Source organism: Miscanthus floridulus, chromosome 11, assembly GCF_019320115.1.
Source record: "Miscanthus floridulus cultivar M001 chromosome 11, ASM1932011v1, whole genome shotgun sequence".
Classification (NCBI taxonomy): Eukaryota; Viridiplantae; Streptophyta; class Magnoliopsida; order Poales; family Poaceae; genus Miscanthus; species Miscanthus floridulus.
Window position 1 is genome coordinate 47,281,365 of NC_089590.1, and position 13,178 is coordinate 47,294,542.

The 13,178-nt window shown below is 42.9% G+C and overlaps 2 protein-coding genes across 5 annotated transcripts; one reads left to right on the forward strand and one right to left on the reverse strand.

The window, feature by feature from the left end:
- The first annotated feature begins 1,416 nt into the window (after positions 1–1,416).
- On the forward strand, positions 1,417–7,201 carry LOC136490605 (uncharacterized). Of its 2 annotated transcripts, none has more exons than XM_066486813.1 (6): positions 1,417–1,810; positions 3,069–3,635; positions 3,744–3,850; positions 4,118–5,696; positions 5,828–6,321; positions 6,422–7,201. In XM_066486813.1, exons 1-6 carry the CDS (start codon positions 1,628–1,630, stop codon positions 6,891–6,893), a joined length of 3,402 nt encoding a protein of 1,133 aa, XP_066342910.1. In that variant the 5' UTR covers positions 1,417–1,627; the 3' UTR covers positions 6,894–7,201. The 2 variants fall into 2 exon arrangements, with proteins under 2 accessions (XP_066342910.1, XP_066342911.1); XM_066486814.1 differs by lacking the exon at positions 1,417–1,810 and adding an exon at positions 2,162–2,306.
- A 190-nt stretch (positions 7,202–7,391) lies between these two features.
- Positions 7,392–12,533, reverse strand: LOC136493576 (uncharacterized). 3 transcript variants are annotated; one of them, XM_066489674.1, is made up of 10 exons: positions 12,319–12,533; positions 11,262–11,422; positions 10,942–11,114; positions 9,934–10,292; positions 9,790–9,862; positions 9,337–9,680; positions 8,853–9,254; positions 8,549–8,710; positions 8,384–8,472; positions 7,392–7,806 (listed from the first exon to the last, which is right to left on the reverse strand). In XM_066489674.1, exons 2-10 carry the CDS (start codon positions 11,372–11,374, stop codon positions 7,680–7,682), a joined length of 1,842 nt encoding a protein of 613 aa, XP_066345771.1. In that variant the 5' UTR covers positions 11,375–11,422; positions 12,319–12,533; the 3' UTR covers positions 7,392–7,679. The 3 variants fall into 3 exon arrangements, with proteins under 3 accessions (XP_066345771.1, XP_066345770.1, XP_066345772.1); XM_066489673.1 differs by having other exon boundaries at positions 7,392–7,824; XM_066489675.1 differs by having other exon boundaries at positions 7,800–7,918.
- Between the last annotated feature and the right edge of the window lie 645 nt (positions 12,534–13,178).

The window sequence follows — 13,178 nt, forward strand, 5'->3', positions numbered from 1 at the left end:
ATGTGCGCATCGCGATAAAGCCTTTATACGATTCCCTCAGATGTTAATGTTCCTTCAACGATCAAGTATTTGTATTACCATTATCTAAAAAAAGGTATTTGTATTACCATCATCCTAGCCAGAGACGACACTAAGAGATTATATTTTACTCCCTCAATTCTCTTTTATAAGGCACAATTTAACATGATACTATCTCTCAAATTACATTTTAACTAGCTGTTGCTGTCTTTTTTGTATTTTTTTTCATGAGACTTGGAAATCAAGAGGATGGGAAGGACCATTGCTCAAGCGTATCGGACTAAAAAGGAGGGAGACTATCAACCAGAGCCATTAGCGGAGAAAACCTTTCTGCCAAGATCTGGAAAGGCCCGTGCCGACGGCTTCCGTCACAACTAATCTTAAACACAACAATATCCATTTCATAAGCGAGGGTGGGGGAGAAGCAAGCCGAACCTCTGATCGACCCAGACATGTAAATAATTATCGGCGTCGAGAGAAAGACGAGATTCAGTATACTTATAAGTTTATGATAATTAAATTGTATATTTAATTATAAATCTAACCCTATCATGTTAATATTATATAATAAAAAAATGCTAACTAAATTATTGATCAAAGACTTCTTTCTTTCTGTCTTTTTTTTCAAATTATTGATCAAATATTAAAGTTTAAATTTGATATAGATGTACCCTTTATAAAAAAAGAATGATGGAATTACTCACGATGCAAGTGTACATATCCTATATCGATATTATGTGGAGAGGAGGTGAACAGTATAGGTACGCCAAACAGTCAGGGGCTAGAACTACAAGAAATTCGCAAAATTAAACTATTGTATACTCCTCCATCCCCAAAAAACTTGTAATGGTCATTTTAAATAGCCAAACAATATTAAATTTAACTAAATCTATACAACTACCATTTAGTATATTTTATAGATATCATACATTAATCATGAAATATATTTTATAATCAATTTATTTGGATATTATATTTCTATAAATCTAGTTAAACCTAATAAAATGACACTGTTTGTATGGAGAGGAAGGAGTACTTGTCTACTGGTACCTCAACTTTTTGTTTGCTTGGCACACTGGACTCAACCGCACGTTCCTCAGAAGAAAAGAAAAACAGAAATCACGAAACAAACGACCCCGGGCACACTGGACTCGGACTTGGAAAGGCACGGGAGGGGTAGTTTGGTCAAACCCGCAGGCCGAGACGAAAGAAAGACCCCGGCCCGCTTGGGCCCAACTGCCGAACCGTCTGGAAGGCACTAACGCCGTGACCCCTCCCAAATTACCTAAACACCCTCGTCCATCTCCGACTCGGCTCGGCCGTCGGATCGCCTTCAAGATTCCCGAACCGCTTCCCACAGGAGCTCGCCCCCTTATATCAATGGAGCGAGCGGTGCCGGTGAGCGATCATCCATTAACGGAATAAACCACTCGCGAGGCAACGGGAAGGAGGGAGAAGAGGAAGAGTAAAGTAGCGCGCCGCAGCGGTCTGCGGTCCCAGCGGAGGAAAGACAAGGGCGGCGAGGGAAGCCCCGCGGTTGCTTGCTTGCTTGCGGGAACCCGCTTGGTCTATCTCTCCGCCGGCGAGTTGGGTTGATCGGCGGGGTTTGATGATGATGGGGGCGCGGGAGCCGGTGGCCATGGAGATACCAGCGGAGGAAGGACCGGCGGCGGCGAGGGCGCCGCCGCGGCGGATTAGGAGGAGGCTGGTGGAGGGGGCGCGCGGCGCCGGGGCGCTGGCGAGCGTGGAGGAGATCGAGGCCAGGCTCAGGGAGGCCGAGCTCCGGAGGCAGGTACGTGTCCCTTTCGTGCTTCTTTTTCCTTCTTTCTTTCCCCCGCGTGCTAGTTTCGTTCGCGTTGCTTCTCGCTAAAATAGTTGGGGTTGGGTTGCGTGTGGCTGCGGCGTGAACTGTGAAGGCCAAGTAATTCATCGCAGTCACGATAGTACTTGATCCTTTTTAATGGTGCGGTGAGCCGAGACCAGGGTAGTTGTTCCCCGCCTGTTTCTGAAGCTGCCTCCCCCCCCCCCCCCCCCCCCCCCCCCCCCCTCTCTCTCTCTCTCTCTCTCTCGATTGTTTTAGCGATTTCAGAGGCCATTAATTCCGAATTGGAGTTTCGTATTGCAAAAAACTCTTTTCTCGGTGCGATTTGTTGGCAAGGATGTAGGAACGAGGGATTGAGAGGTGGAGAGTGTGTGCAAGGTTTTTGTGTGACCTTTGTATCTTCTTTTCGGTGGTTGGGATTCGTCGAGGAAGTTGAAGTAACATTCTTTGGCGAATTCTTTTCGCGGTAGGTAGTCGTGAGCTCAAGTCGGATTCACGTGTGCCTCAATTTTTCCTTTGTGCTGGGCCTTGCGCCCTTGCCTCGGTTCTTTCTCACCTCGGGATTTAGCGTGCTTCAGCTTAATGCGTCTCTTTTGTCTCTTTTGCTACAGGTCTCGGTTTTATCGGTTTCTTCATCGTCTTTTGACGTTTTTGCATATAGTATTATTGGCTTTTGGCTGTATCCGCAGCTCTTAGAAAACGTAATCAACGACTGTCAAGATTATCTTTTAGTTGCTCATCGAGTTATGCCAAGTAGCATGTTTATAAAAAGCTCTTCTTTTTTAACAAATCAGAAGTAAATCCAGATACTAGCTAGTAATTGTTATTTGGTGGTTATAAAAGCATGGTAATTTGGTACGTGCGGTTTGGTTACCACCGACCACTTGTATTGGCTTAGAAGTAACTTGACACACATGTACCTCTGCAAAATTTGGTGACCAAAAACATAGTTGGAACTTTTGTTGGTTGATTGATGTGAATTGTGATTTGGTAGGTGATGCTCAGTTAAATTTGCTCTAAACTGTTTAACAATTGAAGTTATCTCTTAGGGCATTATGACTTGCCATGATTCCGATGGGCACCGATGGTTCTTGAGAGTTGTCATGTTTCCTGTTTGTTTGATTCATTTTGGGAGTAAAGTGTCAAAGGAAACAACTATGTGGAGTCGAATTGAACTGACTGCAGTATAGGATAACTTATTGACTTACGTTCGAATGTTATTTTTCAGCAATTCCATGAATGGTTGGCCTGCAAAGCAAGGAAGAAGCCACGGAGCCCATCGTGGTCCTCTCAAGAGGAAGACCATGGGCAGCGCCTTGAAGCGAAACTTCTGGCTGCTGAGCAGAAAAGGTTAAGCCTCTTGGCGAAGGCACAGAACCGACTTGCCAAGTTGGATGAACTCCGACAAGCTGCTAAGAATGATGTGGAAATGAGGTTTGAGAAGGAAAGGGAAGAACTTGAGACCAGAGTTGAGTCTCGTGTCCGACAGGCAGAGGAGAACCGCATGCGCCTTCTGCATGCCGATATGCAGAAGCGGGCTGCACTGAAGGAGAGGACAGCGAGGTCACTGGTGCAGAAGGCAACATCAGAGAGCAAATACATGGAGCAGGTGCGATCTGCTATTTCGCAAAAGCGCGCTGCTGCTGAGAAGAAACGACTGAGGTTGCTGGAAGCTGAAAAGACAAAGGCTCAAGCTAGGCTTTTGCGCATCCAAAAAGCTGCCATGACGGTATGCATCCGGAGAGAATCAGAGAGGAGAAAACTGAAAGAACAGCTGGACAACAAACTTCAAAGGGTATGTATTCTCAACTCTCATGTTAAGTTCTCGTGGTTGAGTTCAGTTTAAACCTTTTTTATCGTTGTGTTCTGTTTCTAACATTCAGAGATTATCTTACTGAAACAGGCGAAGAGGCAGAGGGCTGAGTATTTGAAGCAAAGAGGAAGTCCTAGGGGTTCAACACATGCTGATTACATAAAGCATGCAGATGTCCTCTCAAGAAAGCTAGCAAGGTATTGATATGGCTCTCAACAAGTGCATATTTTGTTTTTTTTCCTTGTCTGATGAGAAGGATGGAATATACCCAAAGACTTAGCCTTAGATAGGAGTGCTTGGAAAACAGCTATTCACGTGCCTGAACCTTGATGGCTTCTGCTGGGTTTCAACTCTAGCCTACCCCAACTTGTTTGGGACTTAAAAGCTTTGTTGTTGTTGTTGTTGTTGTTGTTGTTGATGAGTGGAATTAATCATATATTTTTTATCATTGTGTTGTACTTCAGATACTGGAGAATATTTGTGAAGTCCAGGAAGACAACGTTTGCTTTGGTTCAAGCTTATGATGCCTTGGGGATTAATGAGAAGTCTGTGAAAAGTATGCCTTTTGAAAAATTAGCCATGTCAATGGAATCTCCTACAGTTCTTCAGACCACAAAGGCATTACTTGATCGATTGGAGAAACGCCTTGTCATTTCTCATTCAGTAACATCTTCATCAGTGGAAAATGTTGATCATCTACTGAAACGCCTTGGTTCTCCCCCAAGGAGGAAGGTTCCTCTTAGTAGAGAAGGGAAAACTCGGGCAGTGGTAAAAAGATCAGCTAAAAGTTCTGAAGCAAGCATCAGATTGCCCAGGTACTCGCTGAGGGTCGTGCTCTGCGCTTACATGATACTGGCTCATCCCAGTGCTGTTTTAAGTGGGCAAGGCGAGCGGGAGAAACAACTTATCGAGTCGGCAGCAAACTTTATCAAGGAGTTCGAGCTGTTGATTAAGACAATACTTGATGGACCAGGGCAGTCATCTGATGTCACTGGCCAGAGGAAGTTCAGGATTCAGTTGGCTAATTTTGACAAGGCATGGTGCACGTATCTTTACCGCTTTGTGGTGTGGAAGGTAAAAGATGCAAGATTATTGGAGGAAGATCTTGTCAGGGCTGCTTGCAAGCTTGAGCTGTCAATGATGCAAACATGCAAGCTAACTGCAGATGGGCACTCGCCAAACAATCTTACTCATGACATGAAGGCAATTCAGAAACAGGTTACTGATGATCAAAAGCTTTTACGTGAGAAGGTTCAGCACCTGAGTGGTGATGCTGGCCTTGAGAGGATGAACTCTGCTCTTTCGGATACGAGATCAAAGTTCTTTGAAGCAAAGGAGAATGGGAGTCCATTGGCAGCACCTGTTGCAAATGTATCTACCCCTTTGAGCATTAATTTGTCTGGGAAGGTCCCACTTTCTGAGGTTAATGAAGGTCCCAGGACAAATGCTGTTGGAACAAGCTCTGTTGTCCGTTCTCTGTTTGGTGCTTCTTCATCATCAGTCAGTTCATCACCAGCAAAACAGCCGACAGAGAATGAACAGATGGTCAATGAGTTGCTTCATGAGGATGCCAGTGCTTTAGCTGGCCGGTCTGATAGTGCTAGTACTGCTGAGGAGGAGTTCCAGAAGAAAGTGAGAGAAACCATGGAGAAAGCTTTCTGGGATATGGTCACCAACTCCATGAGAGGAGAAAGACCTGATTATAGTCAATTGATCAACCTAGTAAAGGAAGTGAGGGATTCGTTGCATGACCTGGCTCCAAAAGAATGGAAGGAGAAAATTCTTGAGAACATTGACCTTGAAATTCTGTCTCAGGTACTTGGGTCAGGTTCCCAGGACACTCAATACTTGGGGCAGATTTTGCAGTATTCTCTGGATATGGTTCGCGAGCTCTCTGCTGCTGCAAAGGAGGATGAGATGAAGAAAAATCATGATAAATTATTGAGTGAATTATCTACAAATTCGGAAGTCAATGACAATGGCATCAACTCATTTGTCATCGCTGTTATCAAGGGCCTGCGTTTCATCCTGGAAGAAATAAAGGTATGTTTCTTGTTATAAATATTAACATATTAATTATTCCTAGTCTTTCTTATCGGAATAAATGTTCCTAGAGTTGGTTTCACTTTGTAAATATACATATTGGGATTCTGACACAATCCTTTACAAAACAGGAACTGCAAGCAGAAGTGAGTAAAGCACGTATCCAGATGATGCAACAGATAATAAAAGAATCGGCTGGGGTGGAGTACCTGCAGAAGGCTTTCGCTGATCGCTATGGACCTCCTGAGAATGCATCAGCTTCTCTTCCCCTAACTATGCAATGGATTTTGACATCAAAGAACATTGCGGAAGTAGAATGGAGTGAACATTCAGACTGTCTTTCAATAATGCCATCAGCAGGACAGGCTCCTGCTCTTGTTCCGGTACTCCGAGCTGGTCATGGAGCTCCAGTAGGGCAACCATCTTCTTCTGCAGCAGACACCTCTGGTCAACCAGAGTGCAAGGGTGAGAAGCTTGACAAGATGATAAGGATTGGCCTGTTGCAACTTATTAGTAGTATGGAGGGCTTGCAATTGCAGTCAACTCCTGAAAGTTTTCAGATTAATCTGCTGAGGCTGAGGGCCGAGCAGAGCCAATTCCAACAGGTGATCGTGATCGCCACAAGGTAAATTGTTTGATCCTTTGTCCTCGTCTGTTACAAAGATTGAATTGTTTGATGCATCATGTACTCATATTGATCCATCCAAATTGTATTATTTGTGCAGCATGCTCGTCCTGCGCCAAGTTCTGGTGAGCGAGAACTCGAAGGCCACTCCTCTGGAACTGGAAAATGCTATCTCAGAACTCTTCAAGGCTCTCGCGAACATACTGGACAGCTCACCCGATGCCGGCACGGAAGAGATTGTGCAGGCGATGCTCAATGCATCAGCCTCAGTTGGCTCACCATCAGAGGAGAAGATTCAGGCCAGGATGCAGATGATCACCCGGGTGTTCCTCAAGAGTCTCCAGCCTGGTGACGTGGTCTTCAAGAAGGTCTCCCGCGCGGTCTACTGCGCTTTCCGTGGCATCATCTTAGGTGGCAGCGGTCCCCAGGGCCAGAAGCTGGCGGATGCGGCATTGCGCCGCATCGGTGCCGCCAAGGTTGTCGACAGGGTGTTGAAGGCTGCTGAGGTGCTGATCAAGGTGGCGACGGTATCGGAGAAGGTCCACGGCCCGTGGTACAAAGCTCTGGTGTGAATGTGAATGGCTTTTGTGAATATAATTACAGACGGTCAAAGTGTAAATTCCTTGTTCCACTGGGTGGGGTGGGAGATATGGCATTGTACAGCAATTTATTGTTGATTGATCCGTAGGCATTTCAGGATGTGAAGAATTCTGGTGAGCTGGGCGAATATGGATGCTCTTTCACCAGCATTAGTCAGGGTCGAAGGATGGATGCTAAAATGCATCTGGAAATGTAAATTGTGTCACCTTGTTTGATTTTTAGAACTGAAATAATGTAAATAATTGCTTGCAAGTTATTTGTGCTCTGCACATATCGCTTGTTTCGGTCGAGGACTTAAATTTGGTTGACGTATAACTTTACCGTTCTCTTACAAAAGAAAAATGCACCATAGACACTCGAACTTGGTACCTGCACAGGTAAGGGTAGCCCTGGGCGAACCATACCACGCAGAGGAGTGCACACTAACAAACACATACAGCGGGATGTGAATGAGATGGAACTTGCCCAACTATCAATTCATCAAATGTAGCTATTAGCTGATTGGAGAATGGAGACTACATATAGTGCCCTACCAATAGTATGTTTAACTCTCTGCTAACATCTCTGAGAAGAGAAAGGGGAAAAAAAATGTAACTGTAAGGGGGGCACCGATTGCGATTGGCATGCAGCTTGAATTTGAGCTGCAGAAATGTTTCCAAGAACTAGCTCAAAAAATCAAAAACTTCGGTTTATCTTCCAACTCATCTATCAAGTCGTACCACAGAAGAGTAGGCCACGAAGGACTAGCAACGACTGGCTCATTTTTGTTTCCATTTGTTGACATACTCGAGGAATGACATATCCTCTTTTTGTTGGGCATGTAGACGACTGGACCGCCGCACTTCCACGTCTTGAAGCAACATTTTCTGTTGGACGTCCTTCAATCTACTTTCCAGAGCATTACTGTATCAGCAAAAGGGAGGAAACCAGAAGTTGATTTGCAGGATTAAGAGCAAAACTTTCACCAGACCAGCTGTTGTGTATAACAGCTTAAAACCTAAGAGTACCCAAGTAGCAAAATGTTGGTCAGCAGTTTCAGGGAAACGTGGAGTTCAAACAAAGGTTTGCATCATGCTCAATTTGTAATTAAAGAAGATAAACACGTTCAGAAAACTAACTGTAAATAGAAAACATGCACAGCACACTTGTTCAACCGAAGAGAGAACCAATGCTTATTAAGAGCTATAGCAAATATTTTTCAGGATTCAGAATGCATCAGAAAAAATTCATATCTTCCTTGTAGCTAAACTACTTTTAAAACTATGCATAGCAAAGCACAGTGCCATGAATTCATCTGTGTCCAGCAAAAAAATAAAGGTCTTGGAAATGCCGATACTATACTAATAAATAATAAAATATTATGCAAAAAGACTTGTGCTAGAATATCAGCCTTGACCATCCATTGATCCATGGTGTTCTTGAAACAATTAATACAGCATACATACAAAAAGAACTTACGCACCTTATCTTATCATAGAGCTTGTCAAGCTGACGCTTGAGTGCTCTCTCCCTTATGCCTTTGATGTTGAATGATCCAAGGAGTGCATCAAGCTGTTAGTAGAAATTGACAAAATTGTTACAACCAGAAAGCCAAACATAGGAATCTCCATGGTAATAAAGCAATCACCTCTTCCTTAGTGCTGTAGTAACCCCAATCTCTGGAATCTGCACTTTCAACAAAAAGTCTTCCTTCGCACATAAAGAACCAATACCTGTTATAAAATCTGTCTTTTCCAAGAGGACTGGGTAGTACAGATTGCTGCTCCATTTCTGTTTCAGGGTGTCTTCTCTATAAAAATATAAAGCAAAAACACACAGACAAACAAGACCTTTGTCATGAATAGATTTAGCAGATAAATGCATGTACAGATCTGAGAATCAACAAGAGCACATGAAAGCTTATAAAAAGGCTATGCATTCTCAGTTCTCACCAGAAACATTTTGCTGGAAGATAAAATATTCAAGTCCTCTCGTTCTTCCCCCCTACGCTGACCCTTAGGAGGCTTGTCACCATCTAGTGTATTATCAATGTGATTTCTTCCTTTTTCTGCTACCCCTTCCACGTTAAGTTTCTCTTCCCTATTCTTTCTAGCATCTGCTTTTCTTGCAGCTGCAAGTGCTCCTTGCTGGTCAATCTGTTCACCTATTTTCTCTCGCACAGAAGAAGTTGTAATGGCTTCCTCTACCAATTCCCTTACAATTTTAAGCTTCAGACGAGTCTCAAGAAGACCATAACTACCCCTTCGTATAATTGCCACCTTACCAGTGAACTCTTCTTTGCTTATCATCTCCAAGAAATTGCATAGATACATAGAGCATTTGACAAATGTTACCTAAGGAAACATTCAAGCAACTTTAGAGAGAAAAAGAAAGACAAGAGCGCTTGACACCACCTACATTATGAGAAGAAATTACCTTTAGTATCTTTTTCTTTTTCTGGAGAATTGTAAAATATTCACCCTCATATTTAATGAGCAAGCGGAGAAGTGCAGAATGTATTTCTACCACAAGAACAAGGTTGCTTTCTTTGGTGCAAATTGCATTCTCCAGATCTGACAGGGAAAATGGTGACAAGCACAGAAGCCTCCCGAATGACAAACAGAAGTCCCAGACCATAAGGAGATCTCCCACAGAATCTAAAGGCACTCTGAAATCTTTAGATAGTGGAGGTCTATTTGACAAAATGGGGTCATCTGCTGCAGGCTTTACTAAAAGATCATCAATTGGATATTTCACCAGCGGTTCTACTAGCTTCTCATCTGTAATCAAATGAAAAGTGCAAAGTAAGAAACCTCCCATAAAACAGTAGTACGAAAACCATTTAAAATTGTAAACTGAAATAAATGGCATGGATACATGCTAAATCACCTTTCTTCAACTTTTTGTTGGCATCTTCTTCATTTACAAATCTTTTCCTCCCTTTGTTCAAGCCTTCACCATTCTGTGAGCCATGCTTGATTTAGAGACATGATAATATGGAAGCGAACAAAGGAATTTTAAAAATATGATTACCATAACATCTACTGGGACCTCAGTGGGTATCCCATATTTCTTTGCAAGATCTGCATGTAGTGTCCATGGAGAAGTTTCTGATGTCGACCCCCTAATAAAAAATTTCAGTGCATTACGACTAGCAGGTGCCTTCTTGCGAATCAGATCATCAGCTTTGACCACTGAAGTGTTGATTACTTCATTGCCTTTACCAATCCAACCCACTTCGTATGACTTGGTCCCACCAGAGTTTATAACCTTCAAGATCTTGCAAGCAGCCTCAGACCCATCTTTTTTAGCATGCAATTCTAGTCCTTCAAAAAGATCCAATAGCAGACTACTGTATACTTTGTTGACAAGATCAGTCAAGCTGAGAGTGCCTGAAGTTGTAGCAGAAAAATACAGTTCATTAAAAGAACGTTTAAGAAATGCAATATAATACAAGTAACAAAAGTTTTTTCCTCTTCACACAGTAGATCAATGATTTGTGACAGTACAATGGAAAACACCTTCAGTTCAGAGTTACTAAGTGGGCAATATATATGACAAAGTATGTTGGCCTACATGTAGGGATTTGCTTGACACATTACAAGTCATTAGCCCCTACATGTAGGGATTTGCTTGACACATTACAAGTCATTAGCCCCCCCCCCCCCCCCCCCCCCCCCCCCGCAATATGTCACGAAATTTAACAAGCAAAATTAACAGTGAACAATCAAAAGAAAATAACACCAGGTATAAGTAAGACCTGTCAGTGTGTCAGTGCACTAAATGAAAAATGTCCAATATAAAGAATTCCATGGAATCTAAACTTGTCATGGTATTCAAACCATGGATAATATATATTTCAAATAATATTAGCTCCATGTGGCTTTAATTAGCAGAAAACACATAAATGCTCGGTCAACTTGGATAAAGACCAACAGTGTGCAGCGTTAAGAAATAAAAATAATATGACAAGCATTTCAGTCTAGAATCACAATAACATCACTAAATGAGAAAAAAGGTCAGAAAGAAGATTGGCCCAACTGTGCTGAATCATCCGGAGAACAGGAGCCATCAGCTCTTTTGGCAACTGTTCAGCCTTCGCTGCAGCTTGTTGCTCACAGACCAAAGCTTCCTTGTAGGTAAGCTTAGACTTTCCAGACACCTTACACGTCCAGACATTTTGACGGTAAAGGTCCAACCTATTCAGGTATTCCCTATTCAATAGTCAAGGACACAAACATATTTCTGAAATATAATCAAAGGCAAGTGTGAGAGCTATAAGAAATCCAATTTGATTAAAAGCTTTTATTCATATCAGGTATAAATAAGTTAGATAGCAATAATGGCATGCAAAAGGATACTGATAATCTCGGAATATGTCCTGAGTGAGCTCAACTTGGAACACCTTCTCATTAGGATCCAAGTCCTTTGGTGGTTCCAGTAAGGAGAAAGGGGTTCTCTTTAGGAGGGGCATTGGATTCCTGTTATAGAACCTCTACAAAAGGCACAATTTATTTGACACCTGCAAAAGCCAACAGTTTATAGTTGTTATACAACGTTCTTCATTGAAATCCCTATGCCCCTGGCCATCACAACCACACAGATAAAATCATGAATACCATAAAAAGGGGCATGATTAGCTTGTAAATCCAGATAAATGTCGAAGTATTTGTGCAGCAATGCACACGTATATGTTATTTTGGCATATTTTATGGTGCCATAAAGTAATCAAATCTATTAACTAACACACAAGGTTCCACATTGTCTCTGTGTCAAAGTCTGTTATTTAAGAGAAATCGAAAAGAACAATTATCAGCAAACTTATATCTGATAGACTGATATAGAAGCAGAAAACCATAAAGAAAAGAAGTTGCTTTGATTACATCAATAATAACACCTTTTATCCAGAAGCATAAATGACAACAGCCATGTTTGACACAAGATGCAAGGCAGTATTCATACTCTGGCTCCACTCGCCGACTCGCGATCTCTTTCAAGCCAAAGATCAAGAAAGACATAAACGCACAACAATGTACTATGACAATTCAATGCGAATTCCAAAGAACCAGCAAACGCCCCCAATGACCCTTGTGATCACCGACCCCCACACTCAAATCGTCAATTGCCGCGCGGATAAGCGCCTCAAACCCCCACAAAACTCGATTCAGAAAAAAAAAACCCCGCCCATTACACAGATCGCATCAGAAACCCCCAGAAGCCGCCTTAGAACCCTAGCCCACCTTAACCCACGCCTGCCACCGATTAAACCCTGAACCATTCCCACTCAAAGTCTCAAGCAGACCCACAAGGGTATCAGCCATCAGGAGACTCAAAACTCACGGAAAAGGTCATTTTGCACGCTTTAACACGCAAGAAAGGACGTCACACAGAAACGAGGGCAAGGTTCACGGGTCTCACCGACAAGTTTCGCTGGTACGGCACGGCCGGCGGACGGCGGTGGTGCGGGGGGTCGCAGCGTCGAGGAGGAGCTGCAGCGACGGGAGAGGTACGGCGGGGCGCGGGGCTGAAGGCGTAGCTCGGGAAAGCCCCGAGCGCGGCCCGCCGAGCGCTTGGCGCTCGAGCTTTCGACTTGGGCGAGAGGGAGGGAGATTGGAGAACAGGGGCGAGGCAGAGAAACGGGAGAAGGAACGACGGACGACACCTATAGCGGTTGAACGGACCGTTGCTCGCTTAATCTCTGGTGAGCGTTTTTGCAGGAAGGTACCTCAGCTTTGCGGTTATTTAGTCACGTAATCATGTTGGGGCTGGATGGAGTTGGAGACATGTGTTACCCCTTCTTTAGAAAGTCTAGACGATAATGCAATGTAGCATATCGAAGACTTCCATACATAGAGTTATGTTCTCTACTCTCTTCGTCAGTGCATTCAAAATTTATCTTCAAATATAATACATTCTAGAGGACAAAAACTAATTTTACATTAGATACTTTCCATGTATCAACCAATCACTATTAATCACGTTGATAATAATGTCCGAATAGGAAATAAAATGAGGGTACATGCGTCTTTTATGTTCATTTTTAATGTGTCTTAAAATTACTAGAATGCACTATATTATGAGATAGAGGGAGTATTTCTTTGCTAAGATGAGCATATAAGTATTAAGATTCTTTAATAGAGAATGTTTGTCTAATAATATAATATGGAAGTCACAAAATCAAATAGCCCATATTCTCTTAGGCGATTAAGCCTATGTTAAGACGGAGAATGCACCCCCTATTATCATTTGAACCTACTTCATAGATGTTTTTGCAAATG